Genomic DNA, 24,210 nt, shown 5'->3' with positions numbered 1-24,210 from the left:
CAGAAGAAAGTGGGTGTCTGAAGCATCCACTAGAACTTTTTGTTTTTTTAAAAATTGGTCATGATCAGAGAAAGATTGTTTCAGATCTTCCCACCTTCCAGCCCTAAAAGCTTTGCATGATAAACTGTATTCAGGTTAATCCAACAGAACTGCCAATCAATTCCTATCTACATTTGTCCCAATCCAGCTAAGCCATTTTAGCTACTTATTAAGCAAAATGGATATTCCACCCTACATTATAAAGAGGATCTCAGAGCAGGTTGCAACATACAAATTCATTGTACATATACCCACTAACTTGGGACTAAGAACATAGGAAGCCACCTTACAATGAAGCAGAACATTGGTCCATCTAGCTCACTACAGTCTGCACTCACTGGCAGTGCTTCTCCAGAGTTTCAGGCAGGATTCTCTCCTAGCCCTGCCAGAAGTTGCTGTGGATTAGACCTGGGATCTCCGGCATGCAAGGCAGATAGATGTTCTACCACTGAGTTGCAGCCCTTTGCCAATGGACATCATTAGGCATGTGCTGTCAGATAGTAATTCTATGTACACTTATTTCGGAGCATATCACATTAAAATGATGATGCATATAATATTGTGCATATCCCATTATGCTGTGAACTACCCCGGGATCTTTGGATAAAGGCGGTATACAAATTTATTAAAATAAATGAATAAAATCAGTAAGGCCTGCTTTGGAGTAAAAATAGATTTGACTGCATGTCCCATTGAATGCAACAGACAAATAATTCATCACTCATGTTAGTTTGAATGGGACTTCATTAGAACTAAATCGAGCTTGATTAGGACCTGTCTTAATTTTAGCTGCAGTTGACCCAAATGAAATGTAGAAAAGACTAGTGGTTTCATTGCATATTGCAAACTAGATAATTTTTCTTATTACAAAATATTTGCTCAATTGTTTCCTTTAAAAGGGCATCACCAACCAACTTAAATAAAAAGGTTTTTACCTTCTAATACAGACATCCCCAACCTTCGACCCGCCAGATGTTTTGGACTACAGTTCCCATCATCCCTGACCACTGGTCCTGTTAGCTAGGGATCATGGGAGTTGTAGGCCAAAACATCTGGAGGCCTGCAGGTTGGGGATGCCTGTTCTAATAGGTAAACAGGCACAATGAAAGTTGGTGAAAACTGATGATTTTAAATAAGCTTTGTAAGATGTCAGCTGAAATCTATGAGGATGTATAAACATGAAGACCACTACGGAATGACTGAAGGTGCAGAATTATGTATCTTCTGATATGTGGCCTGATTGAATGCAAATATTAAATTATCTGGGTTCGCTTACTTGGGTTTAATTTTGGCTTGGATGAGGAGCTGAAGGATATCTGGAATTCTTCCAATGGACTAATATGACAGCTTTTGCTTTTTGTCTATTTCAAGACTATAGAATGTCACGCACAAAAACTGCTGTTTCGTGGTAAATCAGGATGTGGAAGGCTAAAAGGCAAAGTATTCCATTTTCAAAATCTTGCTATGGCAATCATGTTAAAAGGGAAAGTTGCGGCTAACAAAATTGTAAAAAAAGAAAGGGGAAAAAGCTCCTGTTTTAAAAGGAAAGAGATGCCATTAAAATATACACCACATCAGCAGTTTCAAAAGATTTTAATAAATAATGAGGATTCATTTCTTTACTGTATAAACTATAAATATACCATAGAGTCCTCATAACTTAAAATAATTTACAGGCTGAGGTAGGGGGCTGGGAGGAGGTGGGTATAAGATGGAGGGTTGGTCTATCTCAGAGGTTCTCCGTTTTCCTACTGATTACGCATACGCAGGCAGTGTCAATCCGAATGAAGCGCCAAGCTGCCTGCTTGCCATCCATTGTCAGTGCCTTGACAAAGGTGTGTGTGGTGGTGCAGTAGGAATTCCAATGCCTGGCATCAATGCCTCTGCACCCACTGGACACCGGCTTAGGGTCTCTGCACTTGGTCTCGAAAAAGTACTGTTTGTAAGGGTAGTTGTTATAGTTTACGTCCACCACCACAGTCACCTCTTTGCCTTTAATGTCTGTCGCTGTGGTTTTGTTGGCAACCCACACACTAACACTGTCACACACAGAGTACTCTCCTCGGTTGTGCACAGGGTGAGCTGCGCGCTTGGCTCGGATCGTCCTGTTCGTAGAGTCTGTGCTGTCTAGGAACTCCACACTCAGCCCATCCCTTGACAAAGGTGGAGGCTGAGTGCTGAACAAAACCCGAGGTGACTGGAACCTCCTCTTCTGAAAAAGCTTTGGATCCACTATGATGCTTGCAGCTTGCCCGGATTTCCTGTTCACTACCTTCCCAGTAACAGGCTGGCTGTGGTCTCTGTGCTGAGACGTTTTCATAATGTGGTGTGTTTTAGTCCGTCTGCTTTCAGAAATGCCAGATGTTGCAGGAGACCCCAGTGGTGCATTATCTTCAGTTTTTGGTGCTGCCCGTATGCCGATCAGAAATGCTATAATCAGAGTGTAGCACAGCATGGACATTACGCTATGCACCTAGGAGAGAACAGACCAGGAACATTACTGTGAGCAAAAAAAAAAGGGCGACATGCAAAAGGTTCCATTTCAAGCCTAGTCAATAGATATGTGCTGATAAGGCAGTCCCAGTGAAAGTGCACTGTTAAAATATTTCATCTTCTTCGCGAAGGCCTTGCATGTGGATGCCAGATGTGGCTCCCCCCCCCACTCCTTTCAGAAAGACTAACTCACATAGCAGTGATGTGCTTCATAAAGTGGGAACACTAGGAAATCATAACTGGGTTATTGTTAATTCCTGTGGTTTTTGTTATTAGGAGATGACTTATAGAGCCATTGTTTGGGGGCTTTAATGCGAAGTGCTGCTCCTGGCAAGACTCTCCACTGGTTACATGGGAACCTTTGGAGAAAGATATTTATCTATCTCACAAGAATTATTTTCTTCTCCTAGATTGGAATGAGCCACAAAGATAGCAAACATGGCTAAAGGAGGCTTGCTTGGCGCCTTCGTTATACATCTTTAGATGCCAGGTGAAAATGTTTCTCTTCAACCAGGCCTTGAAGGGCTGATTAACATTCCATGTCCTTTTAAATGTGTTTACATTTGTGGGAGAGGGGCTTATGGTTTTGTTTTCATTTTTATTATGTATTTTGTGTTTTTATTTTGCATTTTTATGCTGTGAACTGCCCTGAGCTTCGGATGAAGGGTGGTATACAAATTTAATAAATTAAATGAAATTAAATTAAATATTTCCACAGGGAGGCCAGAACTGGTATATTTCCAAACAAGATACTAGACACACAGTTTGGACATAATCAGCTTCCTAAAAATATATCCAAATAACATGTAAGAAACTTGCAAAAAAAAACACCTGATATACTGAAATTAAAATCAATATATAAGCCCTGACCTGACCATTAACCCATCTACATTTGTCAGTTTTGTCAGTAGTGAAGCATTAATATATTATGATGTTATTATTAATTTATTACCAACACTTCGCTTTAAATTCCCAGGGCAGGTTACAACATGAAAACACAATATTAAAAACTGTTTGGAACAACCTGCAGTCACAAAAGAATGGAGGGTCCTAAAAATATACACCTCAAATGTCGAAAGCCAGAGAAAAGAGTAATAAACAAGTCAACCCACAATTTAGGCTGCTTAAGGGCATTGATTTCAGGGAGTTGAAACGCATGTAACAAATGTAAACTGAGTAAGTGTTGTCAAGATTGATTTCCCCTTCTTTTTGTCGTGTTTTGGCTGAGTATACTGAGTGGACAAATGTCTCAAGCTCTCATAAGGAAATGGTTCAGACTCTGATACTAGGCATCAGTTGCAAAGCCCTCCTAGACAAAGGGCACTCATTAGCCAGAGCTCTCTGGCACACCTCAAATCATGTTTAGACCCAGAGTGAAGCCCTGTGCTGTGTGGCAGGAAGTGACAGATGCTTCTTGGGCAAGGGCAAATGAAGCACACCAGCCATATAATGCAGGAATACGCAGGCCCCATTTCATGAACAATTCAAATTAAAGTCAGATGTGTCAGGACAGCTCAAACGAGTTTTCTGATTTCAATAGGGATGCTAATGAAAAAAGGTTTGCACAACAAAATCCAGACTCTAGCACATAGTAGCATCTCCACCTTTGTTGTTTAAATACAATACCTTGGTATGTAACTCCCTTCTGAATAGGAAAAAGGAGGTTAGGGATAGCCATAAAATGCTGTTTGGGGTTAAATACATGGGCAGATTTGCTGCTTTGAACTGTAGCAACATTCAAGAAAGGATTTATCTCCCTTCCTTTGGGTCTTTTTATTTGCGCACCCTAACCCTAACCCCCAGATGTTGCGCCTGGTGCGGTCGGCCCCCCCTGCACCCCCCACGCTACGCCACTGAGAGGAAAGAGGAAGAATTAAAAAGCAAGGACACAGGTCAGGTATGATTGTCACATGGAGTTTCAAGCTGGCACAGTTCTGTGCATCATCTGCAATGAGTACACTTCAGTATGGGGACCACATCAAAGGTCATTTCTGTTCTTCCATTCATAGGCCCTATAGCACTATTGTTTCTTGGTAAGAAGTTTTATTAATATTCACAGAGCATGCTGTTCACAGATGCATCTATCTTCAAGGAGAGCAATAATGCCAATGGCAGGCATAGCTTGCAAGCATATCTCATTGTAAGTTTTATCAAGTAGGATTTCACAATGGCTTCAGCATGAAAAATTTCAGTTTTATCAACAGGGAGAAAATATAGTCTGGCATATGGTAATGCCAACTGGATAAGCTTCCATTGCTGTAATTAACTAATTGCATGTATTGCATTGTAATCATGGCTGTCCCAAAGCATTTTGTTGTCTGAAGAACAAGCAGAAGAACAAGTTTTGTCTCTCTCCACCCATTTCCGAGGAAAACCTTGGTCCCCTCCCAGTGGTGCTTTGCCACAACTGGAATCCTGTTTTTTGCATCCTCCCCTCCCCTTTATCACTTTTCCATGGCAAAAATCAGCTTAAATACCAAAAGCCTTTAAAAGATCCTTGGAAAGAATAATTAGCTTGAAATTGGTGGACTCATGTATCCTCCCTTTTATAAAATTCAAGGACACACAATTCACTGAAACGGTCTCGCTATCTTGTTTGATACTCTTTTAATTATTTCAAAATTGATCAAATGATTAAAAATCATTTAATGACTTCTACACACCCCTGCTTCTAATTTAATGACTCTGTTGCACTCAAAACCAGAGTGGTGTTGACCCTGTATACCATTTCTATAATATATCCTTAATGGGTAAACTGGGAATTCTGTTAAGAAAAAATAATTGTGAATATGGAATAGGGGAAAGTATTTATTTGAGATGAATAAACGCAAGAGCATATTTCAATGTGCATCCCCCTCCCCACAAAAAGCCTTTAACATGTCGCTATACAGAATATTGAAGTATAAACTTACTGAACTCTCCATACTGCTAGAGCTGTTCTAGTAAAACGCAGGGCTTTCCTTTCCCAATAGTAAAGTTTTGAATTGTTGATGAAATAGTAATCAGTTTCCTCATACCAATAGCAAAGCTCTTTCCCCCTTAGATCTTAAACACAAAATTATTAAAAGAAAGAACGTTTCATTGAGAAAGACTGAAATTGTTATAAGGTACCAGCTTGAAAGCTCGCTGCAAATTGCACCCAGATCCTATTTCTGTTTACTCAGAAGCCCCACTGAATATATCAAGACCTATTTCCACATAAACATGCATAGGGTCAGTCTGTTAGTCTTTAGTATTTGAATATTGCTTATCTATAAATGCACATTAAGCTTGTGTTTTATATATCTATATCTATCTATCTCTGAAAGCTCATTTAAATGTATTCAATCAGCAAAACAACAATAAGATAAATAGCTGGTCTGTCCAACTCTCCACACACTGAGATACCTTTGTTAAAAAGGGACTTTAAAAACCATCAACTTAACACAATCCACACTACAATTAGGTCAGAATCAGCAACTAGTGAAATGTACACAAAGTTCAAGAGGCTAAGCCAAGCTACAGCAGAAAATAATTAAAACACACAGGAGACATTCTAGAAACAACTGATGGAGAAGACTGTGTCTGAGAAGCAAATCTGAAAGTCTGGCAGCTGAATCTTCTCCCTTCAGCTCTTGCACCACTAGCAGTTAGAAAAGTCCTATTCTCTGAGTGCTTCCCCCCTTTTCTCTATAGTCTTGCCACAGTTTACAAGCAACAAATATCCCCCCCTCATTCTTAAACAGCTTCAAGTAATAATTTCAATTCTGCCAATAAACTTCACATTAGATCTTATGACTTGATAACAGCCATCTCCCTTTCCATTGGTTGTCTCTTTTATGATGCATTGTGGGTCAGTTTTTGGGTTATCTTTCTTCTCATACCCAAAGGGATTTACAAAGACAGCTATCCGGGCTGTGTGGCCAGCATGACTAAACCGCTTCTGGCGCAAGGGAACACCGTGACGGAAACCAGAGTGCACGGAAATGCTGTTTACCTTCCCGCCACAGTGGTACCTATTTATCTACTTGCATTGGCATGCTTTCAAACTGCTAGGTTGGCAGGAGCTGGGACAGAGCAACAGGAGCTCACCCCGTTGTGCAGATTTGAACCACCAACCTTCTGATAGGCAAGCCCAAGAGGCTCAGTGGTTTAGACCACAGCGCCACCCACATCCCTACAACCAAATATAGGCTTACAAACAATACCTAGGCAGAGACATTCACATCTGGAATTGTTTCCAGAAGTACAGCTAGTGGGTGCCTAATTCCAAAATAGCTTTCTCTCAAGTGTTGGTAGAAATAGTAGCAGCTGATGAGCACTTGGCAAAAAGGCATGCCAATTTAAGACATTTTTCAGCAGCCTCTTGCACGTTTGTATGCTTCTTTTAGCATTTCTTTTAGCATTTGCCATAATACCAACAACCCATCCAAGTCTCTTATGCTGATTGACTACCAACTTAATCTCACAATGCAGGACACTTCCAGAGTGTTGCTATTTTTGGGTGGGATTCAGTCACATACTGGCAAACTCAGTTTGTGCAATAAAAATATATTTAGAGTTCTTATGTAACAAACTTTCTTCCCCCCAAATATTGGACTGCTTGCATGGGAAATGTACATGGGGAAAATGACTGGAAAGTGTAGGATAATGTTTGCATGATGCAATGTCATCTAAGCACACTGCAAACAAATCAGGATGAATGCTCAGATCAGCCGGAACCCAGACCCCAGACTCCAATCTAGGCTTTCCTGTCTCTGACATACAGAAAGAGTGCTTAGAGGTGCTTCCTTACACTCTGATTGGCTCTTGCATTTCAGTAAAATATCTTAGATTGGCATTTAGGGCTGCATGTTTATTAAGGTGAGGCAAGACCAGTATGCAGCAGGTCAAAGAGTTACAAATTAAATCAAAGAATGAATGCAAAGTATGAGAATTCTCAGCATAGAGGCAAGCAAGCTCTTTTTCTCTTCCTCTTGACCCCCAGCCCACTCTATTATGTATTTAGCAAAGAAGGGTTAAATTCTTTCCCTGCCATCCTCTCTAGCATCAGCAGCAATATAAAAGACTGGACATAAGGAATTTTTTCAGACTATTTTCTGTCCTCTTCCTGTTGTTAAAATAGCAAATTATTCAAGTGCACAAGCTTTCATCACATTTAATATTCAAGTTTGTATTTATTCCAACTGACAATCACAGCTCAATTATCTCCAACAAACTTTTGGGGAATGTCCCATTGTTTTCAATGTGCATTTTTACCATTTGTTTTAATATGCCCTCTGACTGTCTGGTGCTATAAACAATATTTTGGAAGGGACAGTGTGAAAATGGCACTTGAGCAGTGGTGGGTGGATTTGCGTTTACTGAGAAGGGGCACAAGACTGGTCAGATGGGCAGAGAGGCAAAGGGATCCATGTCTTTATACTGAGAAAGAAGCTGAGTGAACACAAAAGGGCACTTTATTGATGGGGAATTTTGAGTTCTAGTATGGCATTTCCCCATCCTAAAAAATGCCCTGCAGCTTCACGTTTGAGGGAATGCCTCAGGCTTCTCCCTGCTGGCCAGAGTCTAGGTGACTCCTCATCATGGCAAAGTGGAACTTTTCCAGGATGATTGACAATGTAAGAGCTGTCACTTCCTAAAATGTGTGACTTAAGTTGCCTGCATCACTCTTTTACAGCAAGGTTTGGAACAGGCATGATATCCAGAATAAGGAGCAGCAGTGTACTAAGTGTATTAAGTGTAGTGAAAAAAGGCAAGTAATGGCAGACACATCATTCACGAGGCTTATTGAATCTGTGGAGCCAACTACACAGCAGGAAATTCTTGAAGCAAGTTGCTAAGGGTAAATGTTAGCAGTAGACTGCTTAGCTTTTCCTATTGAAAACAGCCAACAGTTACACTGCAGGGGGTTGTCAGGTCTTACTTCTCTGTATGAGGTACTCAGCTCACACTAAGAAAATATAGGTACTGAACCAAAAGAGCCCAATTAACAGATGAAGACAGGAATAAGCCATGTCTTTGCACCTCAGCTGGGCTTTCCTTTAAGTTCAAGAAGGCTTCCTACCATGTGCCTGACAACTGTTTACTGGTTTGGGGCTTTTTTGTTTTTGTTTTATTTTTAAAGAAACTGGTGCTGAAAGTTTAAGAGTAAAAGGAAGGAATCCGCTTAAAAACAAATGTGCTGAGCTTGCTGATCTCATGTGCTAAGTAGTCAACCTCCCCAGCAGAAGTGGGTTGCTTCATGGAACTGCAGCCACTAAACTAGTTTCCTAGCAGGTGGATCACTGCTGCTTACCAGGCAGGAGAGAGATGGGAGTGAGATGGTGGGGATGTTGTAGTGGTGCAAATGCACCTGCGGAGCCGACCCAGTGCTCCTGCCAGTGTGTTTGCACCACAGTGACCTCATTACAGCCTTGCCCCTCCTCCTCTCAGTAAGCAATAACCAACTCACTTCCAAGGAAGCTGGCATAGTGGTTCCGCCTCATCCAACAAGTTGCTTCTACTCCTGACCTGCTTTCAATTAAAGCCCAGGGGAAGAAATTGTGAGATAACTTGTCACATGGGGCTTTTTCAGATCGGATCAGGAATGGCAGGGGAGCAGAATGTTGGAGAAACCATTAACTGGAAGAAAAACCACAAACCACCCATGGCTACCTTGCAATTAAAAAGTAGGTCCAGTTCTTTGCCCACTAAATTTATAAAGTGCCGTGTGGATGAAGCAGAAAAATGGAAGCCTCCGTCACACAGGCGAAACAAGAGGATAGGTTTCAGTACAGCACTAACCTGTACATTCTTCTGACTACTATGTTCTTCCTCCTCCTCCCTTGGGAAACTAAGCTTAGGAGGATGTGGGTAGTCCCTTATATCTAACTGGGTGTTGGCCAGAAAGTTGCTCCACCAACAAGATCTTTACTGGAACCAGCTGGCATACTGCACCCAATCTTAATTCTGTATCAGTCACAATTGCCTGCACAACAAGAAGAGACTGAGGCTGACAAGACAGGAGCACTGTGGGTTGGTGGTTCTTGACTCCCTAAAGTTTGTTTATTTCTTATTTTGGATAGGATTAGTTTGACTTCAACCCCCCCCCAAAGTTGCACTCCTCCATCGTCTCCCGAGACATGCATTCACCTTGAAGGAGCAGATGCACAGCCTTGAGGTGCTCTGTTGCTTGTGACTCAAGTGACTTCAGTATCCCAAAGCACCTTTCACCAGCTTTGGTTGTATAACCAGCTGTAGCCTTTCCTGGATAGGGAGAGCCTGGCTTCAATGATCCATGATCTAGTAAAGTCCAGGTTAGACTACTGTGGTGCGTTATATGTGGCACTGCCCTTGAAATTGATTTGGAAGCTTCAACTAGTACAGAATTCAGCTGCTAGCACTTATTGGTTTTCCTACATACAGCCATGTTACATCAGTCCTGAAAGAACTATATTGGCACCTTGTTTGCTAACAAGCCAAACTCAATGTACTAAGTCTTAACGTAATGCCCAAAAATCTTGCTCTGCCAAAGAATCTCCTCCTGTATCTGATAGCAGTTGCTTGGCCACAATCACCCCAGAATATGAAAAAGAAGAAGCCCAGCCAAAGAAGATAAAGAAGATTGGTAAAATAAATTAATGGACTATGCAGCAATGATTAATCAAATAGAAACACAAGAAAATAAAAGGACAATAATTTGAAAAATGAAAACTAATTATTCATATTTTCAAAGCATTGTGTATAATATTATATGTTAGCAGGATTTCGAAAAACACTTGTAATATCATAAGGTATAAAACTGGGAATTATTATGAATTGAAGATATTATGGGCATGCATGAACAAATGTAAACAAAAGAACCAAGAAGGGGGAGTGGAGGGAAGTCAAGGGATTTTGGAAATCCCATGTATGGGAGTTGTTATGTGATGTTTGTTTGTTTTTGTAAAAATTAATAAAATAGTATAATAGACAGACAGACATACACCAAAAGCTTTCCAAGCCTATATCAGGTGTGGGGCTATGCAAAGCTGATCAGGGCTGTGTGCAACTCCCAGTGGGCCCTGCTGCCTCAGTTACGGAAACAGGCCACCAGAGTCATCTTCAGGCTGCCATCTTAATATTTTCTTTTGAGTATTTTTATGTCCTTGGGCATGCTGTATGCAATCTTTAAAAGACACCATAGCAAATGTTGCAGCTGCATACTCCTGTGTGGCTGTGGAGGAGGAGGAGCTGTAGGGGAGTCTTCCTCAGTCTGAAGATGCTGGGAAAGCCATGCTTTTCATTTGACTAGCCATTTTATGCTATAGTATTTTAAAAATTTATAGTTGTGTTCCTCTAAATCTTATTGTATTGTTTATGTTTCATATTATATCTATAGATCGTATACTGCCCTAAAATCCATTTTTGGATGAAGGTGCAGTTTACAAATTTCTGAAATAGATAAATAGATAGGTTGTTGTACCCAATGTTCTGGAATTCAATTTTCATCAATGAGAATTGTTTCAGAACAAAAGCTGGCTGCTGTTCTCTTCCCACAAAACAGAAAAACCTCATGCCACACAGAATGTACAAAATTACATTCTTTGTAGGACTATCCTATTAAAACAATGGTTTTGCTCTAGGTCCACCACTTTAAGCAATGATAACCACAGAGCTACTATTACGGGTTTATGCCAAAAATAATTTCATTGGATTTCCAAGCACTGCCACCCTAAGAAAACAGAGCCTCTATTTCAACTGGCGGCTTGTTTTAACCACAAGAAAAAAGTTCCAGTTTCAGCAGTTTTTTTCAATGTTCTTTTCGTCTATATTTTCTGGATTCACCATGAAGGCTAAATCCAGTAAATGAAGCAGTGTCAAGCATACGATGCTAAGGATAAAATCTGTCAGTGTTTCCATTGTCAGTCCAATTCTCAGGGATTAACATCATTCACTGAAATGAAATCTTTCTTTGCAAGTTGTCAATCCAGATATAAATGATTTCCCCCGCTTGCTATCTGAACTAGTTGAAATCCATTTAGTTTAATAGCAAGCAGCTATATGCTTCCACCTCCAAAAGGTTTGCTCTCTTTGCTCATGCAGAGGACACAACCAGAAAAGGGTCACAAAAATTAGGGCAGGGGAAACCAAAACCGGAAGACCACTAAAAATAAAACCCAACTACCTTTATGGAATACTATTCCATATTTTATGCTGCACTGTACACGTGATCACAGTATGTGTTTTCTCCAAGATGAATGCCAGTACATAACATTTATGTCAAATCCTTTGAATTCTCTATTGCTCTGAGCATTAGATGGTAGTTGTTAAGGATAATCAGCCTCAGTGGACCTCAGTGATGGTAAACTTAACTAAGAGTGGTATCTTGAGTGCTTCTGCAATTACACATTATAGTCCTGTGCTGTTAAATCCTGCCAAAAAATAAAGTAAATAGAACGATAATTCTCTTATATCCATGCCAATGAAAGTAGGTTTGTCTAGTATCTCGCAGTAGTAGGCTCTTAGATTTCCCTTACTTGCTTCCCCCCTCAGACACACACACAATGCAAAATTTGTGAGTGGATTGACATTGCTACACTGATTTTCACTTTTGAGAGAGAGGTTTTTACTATGCCAGAACACAGTTTCTAGGCATGCTTGCTGAACTATGCACAGCTCAAGAAGAAAACTGGCGACCCATATCAAGTCACTAAATTGGTAGCCCACCCGTTTGTAAGCCAAGAATTTTTGCTTTTTGCCTCTACTTCAGCTACTTGCTGCATTCATAATAATTAATCATTCAGAGCAGAGTTCAATGTGGATTAATAGGTTGACTCTACCATAAAATGGAATGTGTTTTATTTACTATAATTACCTGTGTAGCTCATTGCAACACCTCCAACTTCCCCATAAACACTGTGCTAATTGACTATTGTATAAATTGTATTTGTCCTTGCAATGCCTGTTTACATTTTTATAATACAAGTATTTCTTTACATCCAAGTGCTTCACATGTATTTGTCAGTCCCTATGCAGTGGCGATCCTTCATTGTTGTTGTTTAGTCGTTTAGTCGTGTCCGACTCTTCGTGACCCCATGGACCAGAGCACGCCAGGCACTCCTGTCTTCCACTGCCTCCCACAGTTTGGTCAGACTCATGTTTGTAGCTTCGAGAACACTGTCCAACCATCTTGTCCTCTGTCGTCCCCTTCTCCTTGTGCCCTCCATCTTTCCCAACATCAGGGTCTTTTCCAGGGAGTCTTCTCTTCTCATGAGGTGGCTAAAGTATTGGAGCCTCAGCTTCGCGATCTGTCCTTCATTATAATTCTGATCCTTCATTATAATTCCATTATTAACCTCCCTATGTCCCCCCCCCCTTTTTAGTTGTTCACTTTATAGGTTGAGGCCAACAGGAGCTTTGCTGGCATCCAGTCTACATTTCCTTTCTTCTTTTTGGTTTTAAGAATCCCAGTTTTGCTTTTACATCATTCAATAGAATGTAAATAGCTATTGAAGGATATGACAAAATAACCTCTGCCATGGCTATGATTGGCTGTAGTGCATGAAAAAAGAATAATTGGTGAAGAGGAGCAGGACTCTTACTGCAATTGCTCTGACGTTATGGCACAACCTGCTGAATGAGACAGAAAATTGTACTTTTCTGGTGGCTTTTGCAAATGGACACAAAGTCTACCTCATCCAGGAGTCCTACAGCTGTGGAAAGGGTGTTTTGGTCCTATCGTACTGCTGCTAGAAAGTGCACTGTTATTTTAAATGTTCCTTTTTTATTACAGTTGATGGTTTATTTGCTAGATATTGCCTCAAGCCCTGAAGAGACAGCATACAAATGTGATATTGCCTCAAGCCGTGAAGAAACAGCATACAAATGTTTAGATTTATTTATTTACACACACACACACACACACACACACACACACACACACCAACCCACCCTTTGGTATCTGACAAAATGTCAACAACATGGTTAGCTGTAATAAAGAGCTATCAATGGTTGTTTGAAGCTCATATTCAAAGTGGATCCATCTACCCTTTCATTAACTCAGTAGCAAAGGTCAGGGGGGAGATGAAAACCTGCTATCCTAAATTTCCTCGATACACATATAATTACATTTCAAAAACAAAAAAAGCTCACAATCTTCTAGTGTTTCGTGTTTCTGGTTCCATTTGACCATGACATCATGAACAAAGGACAGCTCTCCGCCCAGGGAATTGGCTCTGGGGTTAACAAGAGCTCCATAGAACCCATCTGCCTCAAGAGACTCCGTTTATTTGAGTAAGAGAATCCTTGAGATTAAGAGCAGATTTCTTTTTTTCCCACACCTATAGAATGAAGGAAACCAGGCGCTCTCTCCCTCACCACTAACCCCATGCAATTTAGATATTTAAGACTCAAAGGAACATGAATTCATACAATTCCCAGCAGAAACTGCAGACGCCCTCCCTCTCTTTACTGACTTTCTTGTTTGAATTATAGCCAATGCCCAGAGCTTAGTCACCCATTTTGGGGAAAGAAAAATCAGTGTAACTTCTTAATAAAGAGTGTGCTGGCACCCCCATGCAGAATTCAAGTGCTGAAAGAACTCCAATTCAACTATGTTGAAAAATCTAGCTTTTGACTTCCATGTTATGATCTCAGGCTTAATACTGTTGAAGTTAACACAGTTCAGGTTTCTGCCTCTTCCTGGGTTAGTTATTTCTAAAGGTGAAGGAGAAGTTTGGTCTGCTTTTTGCAATGGACCAGCCCAGTTTTTGAGCCTTCAACTTGCTTGCACATTATAAAACAACTATCAGCCAAATTACTATTTTTTCCAGATTTTGTGATGTATGAAAAATGCACAAACTTATGCAATTTTTTGTAAAGAGTACAAACAAGAACATGCATCTTAAGAGAAGAATGTGTATAAAATGTTTACAATTTAAATATAAATTAATGTACTCTTTCAAAATATCTGCAAAACACCGGGCCAGAACACACCTATGATTGAGCACCAATGAAACTGACGTAGAATTGAAATAGGTTTGTTTGTCCATCTCTAGATACTTCCCTTTGTTGATCTTCAATTTTCCAAGCTAGATATGCCTATTGATGCTGTAGAAAATATATAGTGGAAATGAAAAACTATATCTCAAATTATGTGTTCACTACTATGTAACATCTCCCACTCAATAAAATGTAATGTTACACAAAGCATACTGTTATCATCTTTATGATCAGTTTGAATTAGATAACCTGTTTTACTTTTCTAATGTTGCTTTCAGATTGTTGGTAGGAGACTAGATTTAGGCTTCAAATATACAGTGGTACCTTGGGTTACATATGCTTCAGGTTACAGACTCCGCTAACCCAAAAATAGTACCTCGGGTTAAGAACTTTGCTTCAGGATGAGAACAGAAATCGTGCTCCGGCAGTGCAGCGGCAGTGGGAGGCCCCATTAACGAAAGTGGTTCTTCAGGTTAAGAACAGTTTCAGGTTAAGAACGGACCTCCGGAACGAATTAAGTACTTAACCCGAGGTGCCACTGTACTGAAGTTGTGTATAGGAGAGATGAGCTGAACAAAGGGATCAAGTCTTGCATACCCTTTCAAAAGTGTTACTATTTTCAGAGAGATACTGGGGGCATTTGAAAGGGAAACAAAATGTATTTACAGGGGCACCTCTATTGCCTCAGCAACTGCAACAATGCTCTCTGTTTTGCCAAGCTTGTGGTGTGGCAATGAAGCTACCAAACAGAACATTGGCTATGGAATGCAGTTGAATGAACACTGATATGTAGAGCTGAGAATGGATTCTGACAATTAGTGCTATAAGTAGGATGTGTACTTGAATGTGCATTCCAATGCACATTCAATGACAATAGCTTTCTCTTTTGCACTCACTGGTGTCAGCAGATACATGACTACATGATGTGCTCATACTCACTATAGTCACCATGACCAGCTAAAATCATACACTGGGGGAGAAAGAAGCAGCACAGTTAATTTTTTTTAAAGGTGACACCAGAACAGAAGCAGAATGAGAGCAATGGTTTTGAACAGACATGAAAAACCACATGAAAAAGTTGAAAGCAAAGCTTTGGAGAATACTTTTTTACTCCTTGTAAATGTTAAAGAATGAAAATTCAGCATTGCTCTGATGGCTGACCTTTCGAGTGAAAGAATCTCTCCCACTTTCTTCCCTCTCCTTTTTGCTTCTAGCTGAAAAATCACAGATATATGCATTCAGATTCATGCATATGCATTCAAAATGTAGCACAGTTGACTTTTTGCGGGGTTCTGATTATGTGATATGAATGCTGATAAACTGCTATTTCCTATGCAAACATGAGTTCTAAAATGTTCCCGTTAATAAGCTGAAAGAGCCAAAATGTGCTCCAACTATTAACAACTCATAATTCTCACTGTGCCTGGCTGGAATGTTTTCACACTTATCCACATTTCCCTTGTGAGCTGCATACTCTGTTTCCCTTTTGAGGTCTTACTCCTTTCATTTTGCAGCTCTGTTAAAAAGGTGATTTCATTGCTTTGTCATTGCTCATAATTTGAAACATAAAAGACTAGGAAACTATATTAAAACCTGAGTTGTATCATCAGTAATTGCAGCCACACTGTTGGGGTTGCACAGTTCTCAGCACAAAATGAAAGCTAAGGTCTTGAGTTTATATAAGGACACTCCTGATATCGCAAATGTAATTAATGATACAGCCCCTAGTTTGCATAAGTATCACCCATGGGAATCTGGCAAATATTTATTGGAAACAAATGAAGGGGAATCTTCCAACAGCATCTGTATCTCCTTTCTCCTACATTGTATATTATACCAGCAATTCTCCCTTGCTTCTAATTAACAGAGATAGCTACATAGCATGTGTATTTATACGGTTTCCTCTGTTGAAAGAGAGCCTTTTCATTTTTTTGAATTCAGTGATGTTCCATTTCCTCCCACCCATGCTGAATATGCTGGTTGCAGTATTTAAAATCTCCAGGAAGACACTTTTAATAGTAGACTCAAGTATCTTAAGGTTGGAGCACTTCTGTTACTCAACTCTTCATTTCTGTATTCCCATTGAACTCAACGGGACTTACTTCTGAGGATTGCACTGTTGACTAAGCATCAAGTTCCACTGAACATAATGGAAGTAACTTCAGGTTAAACATGTAGGATTGTGCTGTAAAACACATTACAAAGCACATCACTGAAGGATCAGAGTTTTTGGGACATATGTCAGCAAACAAAATGCATGGAGCTAAATTATATGTTACTGAAGTTGCTTATTTATTTTAGAAATTCACAAAATACATGAAGTAGTAGCTTATGAAGTAGTAAGTACACTTCCTTAGGTATAAATTACACAGATGGTGTTGAGTGTTTCCACAATTAATGCTCCCTCAATGAGAGTTGAGACAACAAGCCCTGCCAGAGTCTATAGACTTCAGAGATTTTATCACCAAGCACAATGAAATGGAGTCAGATTATAAACAGACCGGAGCCAACACCATAGTAACAAACTTGAGAACAATGCCTATTTAACAATGAAATGTGTGTTAAAGCATCTGCTTACAATTCTCTTGCATGGGTGTTGGAAAAAGGCTGCTTGCTTCCTCTTTAATGAACCCAAGGGACTACATTATGAACTCCCTGAGATTCTGGTGCTCAATAAAGGTTCAGCCAAGTATACGGATCAGGGATATGGAGATATATACACACATTTTTTTGAAATAAATTGAGGAACTGTGCTTGCACAGGTGTAGAAGGTCCTACATTATTTCTGCCATCGCTTAGGGTGTGTGGTTAGAGTAACTGAGGGGAGGGGTGTACAGAATATTGATGAGTACTATTGTGTAAGTATGCCCATGTGTATGTACAGAAAAGATAGCAATTCCTGGTTTAGGTAAAACTTAAACCGTGAGGACACTTAGTTCAGCACTGAGCTAAGCCATGGCTTAGAATGCTATATATCTGGATCTGGGCTTATGATTTAGCTCAGTCTGGGCAAACTGAACTGTGAGCTATAAGTTATGGTTTGTCTGGAGAGTACAAAAGCACAAGTCTGGATTTGAACATGGTAAGCCAGACCATGGCCTAATTCAGCTCAGCCCAGCTCAGCAGCAAAGTGATCAGGGAGAAACAAAGTGGCTGTGATCTCTTTTCTGGGATCTCCCCTCACCCTGTTTGCTCTAGGCCATGGCTTGCCTTAGTGTAACATGCAAACTGGGTCAATAGTTTAAAGTTTAAATGTGAAGATACTGACAGTAACAGACTCTTGCAATTTTTGCTGGCTGCAATGGACTAGCAAGGTCACCTCTCCGGAAATATCTCTTCTATGCATAGTAGCTGGACTGCTGCAAATATATAGGCCAAAATCAAGCATTTGGACAGGATGCATAAATTATAGGGGTGAATTTCAAAGGCCTGAATGAGTCACCTACAGCACAATCCTAACCATGCTTACTCAGAAGTAAGTCTTACTGATTTCAACAGGGCTTACTCTCAGGTAAGTGAGATAAGGACTGCAGCCTTTGTTGGCAGTTGTATCTCTGTTCATCTAGTAAACAGCATCACGTGACTCTGTCTTAATATCTACTTTATCTTTGCTCTGAGATGAGATAAAACCACATTCCTTCCTTCTAAGGTTTATAGGGCAACAATGAATTTAAATTTATGGTCATATATTCTGTAGTCCCTCTTGTGCTTAGCTGTACAGCTAAAGATGCACATAGCTATATATGTGCTGAGCTATGCAGCATGCTGCTCTTTTACCAAGGTGGTCCCAGTGCCACTGCTGTAAAGTGTTTCTACAAGAATGTGTTATTTATTTAGAACAACACAGCACAGCAGCAAGGGCGGGTGCATTTTTCTGCTTTACAGATTGCTGGGTGTGGATAATTAAGATATTAAGCATTCCGCCTCTACATTTCCAGCACCCAGCTCAGACAGACTCTATAGCAAGAATAGCGGGTGACCTGATTGGCAGACAGTGTGCTCTGTTTCTGAGAATCATATTGAAAATCAGGCTCCAAGCATTGCTGGGACTTTGGTGGCATTGGAAGCCAAGTTCATCTGGTGAGAAAATGATGGTAAAGAGAATCAGCCTTAAGGGGAATCTCATAAAAGTGAGCAGTAAAAAAGGAGAATGTTGATTCTGGAAACCCCAGCGCTGTGAAACAGTGCCACTAAGGAACAAAGACAGGCTTCCAATACCCATTAATAATGTTTCTAAATTTTATGGTCACACAACACACACACACATAGCGAGCAAGAGAGAGAGAGAGAGAGAGCGAGAGAGCGCGCGCACTAGATAGCTAAAAAGAGTATACACATTTCTAATGACCAGCAACTGTATTTGGCACCCCATCACCTCCAGGGCACTACCATTCTGTTAATGGTCTGCCACAGGGCCAAGCAGTTGTCTTTGACAATCCCAAGTGCTAACAGGGTGACACAGCCACTGCTGAGCTACTCTGACAGAAGAGATAGTGCAATCCAAATTCGATACCCAAGACAAAAATGACCTCCGCAGAACAAACAGTTCTAAAATTAGCACTGTTAAGGCCCAGCATGCCAGGGGGCCTATCAAAATAGTGAAAGGGAATGAGTTAATGGCCACATTCCAGACCTGCAGAAAATGCCTCCTTACACCAAGAGCCGAGGGCTTGTGTACAATTCTTCAGGCAAGAAGAGAAATGCACCTGCAGTACTGGAGGGATAGGGTACATCTAAGGAGCTGGGCATGAAGCCAGGTAGTTTTGGCAACCACACAGAAGTAAAGGAAACAGGGAGAGAAACAATTCTTCTATTCTGGATTCCAGATAGCTGTATGGTCACAAGCACATGGAGTAAGTATATGAAAGGCATGAAAACAAACACAAACAATCTGCTAGCAAAACTAGTTCGGAAGATGATTCAGTCTAGATAACTAGTATTTTGCATTGCTGGGAGCATTTAAGCTTTGGTAAAAGTTCAAAAATACCTTGATTTTTTTTAAAGCGAATTAAAAAGACATGATTCAACTATACCAATGTATCCTCAGGCCAGATTAAGTCTGTATCTCTTGTAATGAGAGTTGTTCTCTCTGTGACTGCAAGAATTGTTGCGATCTGCCCTGTGTAAGTCTCTCCTCGAATATGGAAAATAAATCACTCGGTGCCATAATATACTAGTGGAAAATGCATGGATTTTATGATCACCTGAGCAGTAGGTTGAATTGAGAGGTTTATCAGCCATTCTGACCCCAGCACAGACAAGGCACTGCAGGACACATGGTCAAAAGTCAGCTTAGGTCAAGAACCATGTGGGCTGGCCTGAAAGTGAGGGTCATCAAAATGTGTGCGGCCTGAGCTCTGAATATAAGGAGGTCACTTAAGGTCAAACTGTGTAAGCAAAAGCTGCAGCATTATACTACAGCATCCCAAAGGAGCAATAGGTCATCTAGAGAAAACATGGGAAGAGTGATCAAATCAGATCCAGGGATGAAGGAGCTTCAGGCTGCTCTACAAGGTCTTCTTCAGACAAGCATGCATGTTCTTAGACATGTTACTGAACTCCAGCTTCCACCAGCCCCAGCTAGCATGGCCAAGAGAGAGGTATAATGGGAGTTGTAGCCACAGGTTCCCCACCTGTGCTTTAAATCATTATGTTTCTGTATTCACCCATATCTGTGCAGGGCTAAAAAGAATACTTCTAACTATATCCCATTTTTAAACTGCCTGGGTAACTTGCAGCTGTGGTGAGGAACGTCAAATCTGGTAACATGCCTTGTCCTCATTTATTTCTTAAATTTACATCCTGCCTTTGCATGAGAATGTGCCCACAATAAAATAAATACTAATGGACAACTCCAAAATTATGAAATATATCACAATATATTATGGAGCATTTTAAACAGGAGTTTGCTTCCATGTGGAAACTGGCAGTACTAGTTAGCAAGGACTTGAGCAGCTGGATACCCTGGAATATGTACTGAGGCCAAGGAGTCACTGAACTATTATCGCACATGGACAAAAGCCACTCAGTTCAAAAAGGTGAGGGCAAATCCCATGAATCATCAGGGTGGAGCTGAGGTTGTGGTAACATGGGTATTATTTCTAGCCAGGCTCCTTCTATGACCATATAAAAAAATTTAATAATACAATGATAAAACGTGCAGGCAGTGAGTTAATTTAAATTAAAATATTTAATCACATGGTTATAAAAGCCTGCAGGCTACAGACAGGAACTGCCTATTATTGAAATTGTCTGAAGAGGTCTATTTTTTCCTTTTAAAGTATTCTCTTGCACACAAACCACCCCTTTCCACATAGAAGGCTTTTCCTTCCTTGTTGCCAGCTTTCTCTTACAAGAAAACTGGAGGCAATGAGTAGAGTAGCTGTAGGCTCAGGCATGGCAAGTTTTATAATGCCCATTTTCTTTCTCTTAAACAATGTGACTACTAAGCACCCTTTTTACCTTCTGGCCAATTATGAAGTCACAACCACCTCCTATTCTGCAACCCCTTTTGCACCCCAACTTTCATCCTCAACCCCATGTTCCTGGGGCATGCACATGCGCGTGCGCGCGCGCGCACACACACACACACACTTTGCAATATTTTTTTTTGGGGGGGGGAAAGTTCATTGGAAAAATATTACTGCTTTAACAATAATTTTCATTTCAAAGACTAACATTAGTTAAGAGGTATGTACAAACTCACTCAACCCAGCATGCACCATATAGTGACAATGAATCATAGTGATCAAGAAGAAAACTCCAAAACCTAACTCCAAAACTGCATGACAAACAGTATGTCTCCTTCATAGTAGGGGCATTCCCTCTTTTGTTTGGTTACTTCAAGGAGATTCTTTCCTGTTTTTAAATGAGAGAGGTCTGTTACTCATATGAGGGGGTTGCTTTTTCTACTAAATGAATTCTTTCTTTGTTGCCTCATGTTACAACTCTGAAATACACTTGCTGTGTTGGGAAAAAAGGTAACAGGGAAAATCTAATGAAAGCTTGAATTACATGTTACTTTACATTTTACTCACTGTGTACATCAAACAGATGAAGAGATCCAAATCTCAGTAGCATTTACTCTGTGCAATGAATACTTTGGGTTAGGCCTTTGTCACAAATTTTAAAATGGTGCACCAGTTTTAAGAGTGTGCAATCAAGGGTAGCTATTTTATTGTAAATTATAATTGCTGAAGGATTAATTAAGCAGGTCCTGACTTCACCCTGTTGTATAACCTGCAGCCACATATTTTAGTCAATACATTCCTCCAAATATAAGATGATAAATAATGACCTCAAACAACCCTCTTTATTTGTCTATATGTTCAACTTTTAATTGCGTACGGTATTTAACTGCATACGGTATTTTCTTTTAGAATACTTAATACTTAAGAATACTTAAGCCATATGCAGGTGCTAATCTACTCACAGGAAGCAAACAAAAGAGAATGCTGGAGAGAACTTGAAGTGGTGTATATCCAAAAATGGAAGTGAGATGCTGTAGTAGTAGTAGTAGTAGTAGTAGTAGTAGTAGAAGAAGAAGAAGAAGAAGAAGAAGAAGAAGATATTCACAAGTCCAAAACATTTCATTCACTTTCTAAGCTTGGCACAGAAGTTTAGAACTAGTTGTGTTCAGTCTAGGAATCACAGAATCATATACGGTGGTGCCTCGCAAGACGAAAATAATCCGTTCCGCGAGTCTCTTCGTCTAGCGGTTTTTTCGTCTTGCGAAGCAATCCTATTAGCGGCTTAGCGCTATTAAAGGCTTAGCGGATTAGCGGCTATTAAAGGCTTAGCGGCTTAGCGGCTAAAAGGCTATTAGCGGCTTAGCGGCTCAGAAAAGGGGGGGAGCGGGGGAAAAATTGGAACACTCGCAAGACGTTTTCGTCTTGCGAAGCAAGCCCATAGGGAAATTCATCTTGCGAAGCATCTCAAAAACGGAAAACCCTTTCGTCTAGCGGGTTTTCCGTCTTGCGAGGCATTCGTCTTGCGGGGCACCACTGTAATTGTAGAGCTGGAAGGGACCCCAAGGGTCATCTACTCCAACCCCATAAAATGCAGGAATCTCAACTAAAAGTACATGTTGTTTCTGGCATCTGTCTATCTCGAGTACACTGGAGTACACCTCCAGGGGTGAAGTCACATTGCTGCATTAGGAGCACTGAAGTGACCTCCCTGAGGTGCAAGCCTGAGCAATGTGTATGGAGACCCACCCCCTCTCAGCCACCCTGATGCGGTTCATATGAAAGCAGAGCAATACATTTGGCACCAGCTTAGCTGCAGAAACTGCCTGAAAGAGGCATACATGGCACCATCCAACTGTCTTAGGGATTCCACTCTGGATTTGTGTAGGGTGACCCTTTAGCCTTTTCTTCTCCTGAAAGAAAAGGTTTAGATCCTGAGGTTTAGGATCAGAGTTTTCCTTCTCCTAGGTGGGCTACTTCCCAGGTCAATGAGTCCCATCTGCCCCTCATTTTCTTCCACAGCATGTGCAAAAACTGCCATCTTGACTGTTGGATCCACTATTGGTCTCATCTGCTCAATCTGTCACAGCCTATCTTCACATGCAGGGGAAGTCCCTAACTCAGTGAGTGTTTGAGACCCATCAGCACACAGTGCATTCATTGTGGGGCTTGGCTGATTTCCACTTCTGAAATGTTCCATAAGACAAGGAAAAGTCAAATGCTGGATTTCTACCTATACATATACAACCCAATCTAAACCTGCAGCAATTTTAAAATGGAAAACAAAGTGAAAACAAACAAAACATGTTATGAGTGGATTACCTCCATCACCTAAGGTCCCCACTCTAGACCATTTCCTGCATCCTCCTAGTTACTTTGGAGGACCTTTATCTTACGCATACCATGCTTATTACTTTCTCTGTGAAACAGCCAAGCACAAATGTGTACCCTTCCCTACTGCAAAAAGATGGCATTATGTAAGTGCTAACTACTCTATTGTGAGGTCATGACATAGCCCAGGAGAACCTCTTTGTTTCTCCAACACAGTTAGTTCATTCACAAAGGCTTCCAGCTGTGTTAGCTAAAGTCTAATCAGAAACCAAGAGGGAGCCCAATCAAGCCAGAAATACCTTTCCTTCTACACTGGATTCAGTGTGAAGGTGACAAGCCCAGAACAGGCCATCCACTGGATTCAGTGTGAAGGTGACAAGCCCAGAACAGGCCATCCGCTGTTGCCTGGTTCATGACTCCCAAAGAGGGGTGAAGCAAGGAAGGAAGCTAAGGAGAGAAAGGCTTGAATATAATCCAAGTTTTGACAGGACCTTCTCAGTTCCTGGGAGAGAAAATGGAGAACAGGGGAGAGTGGGTGTTCTCATTTTCTGGAGGGAAGGCAGCTGTTATAGACCTCACAACACAGTCAGTTTTTTTGCCCATGGAATACACTAATGAAAAGGGGATGGATGGATAACAATTAAAAAGGAAGTTATGGAGTGGCTTTTTCCTAGTTTTTGGCTGACACCTTCCCTCACCATCTTGTACTAGAACAAAGGTATTCTTTTTATCTAATTATTATTACTACTATTATTTATTTATACCCTGCCCATCTGGCTGGGTTTCCCCAGCCACTCTGGGCGGCTTCCAACAAAATATTAAAATACAGTGGTCTGTTAAACATTAAAAGCTTCCCTAAACAGGACTGCCTTCAGATGTCTTTTAAAAGGGTTTTCAGATTATTACAAAATAGTCCCTTATTCTCCTTCTCTCAATC

General features: G+C 40.6%; 1 protein-coding gene across 6 annotated transcripts in view; it reads right to left on the bottom strand.

Annotated features, from left to right (window-relative positions):
- Window positions 1-1,613: 1,613 nt before the first annotated feature.
- Window positions 1,614-24,210, bottom strand: part of NGF (nerve growth factor) — a 52,395-nt gene continuing 29,798 nt past the window's right edge. For 2 of the 6 annotated variants that reach the window (XM_081194791.1, XM_081194790.1), the window contains one exon: window positions 1,614-2,512. In XM_081194791.1, the coding sequence (XP_081050917.1) occupies window positions 1,769-2,500 (732 nt within the window). In that variant the 5' untranslated portion in view covers window positions 2,501-2,512 and the 3' untranslated portion in view covers window positions 1,614-1,768. Of the gene's footprint in view, window positions 2,513-5,444; window positions 5,578-9,297; window positions 9,356-21,907; window positions 21,930-24,210 lie in introns of those variants that run through there. The other 4 variants (XM_081194788.1, XM_081194792.1, XM_081194789.1 and 1 more) reach the window with 4 other exon arrangements.

The sequence above is a fragment of the Podarcis bocagei genome (assembly GCF_964188305.1).
Source record: "Podarcis bocagei genome assembly, chromosome: 5".
Lineage (NCBI taxonomy): Eukaryota > Metazoa > Chordata > Lepidosauria > Squamata > Lacertidae > Podarcis > Podarcis bocagei.
This window is presented reverse-complemented; position numbering and strand designations above follow the sequence as displayed.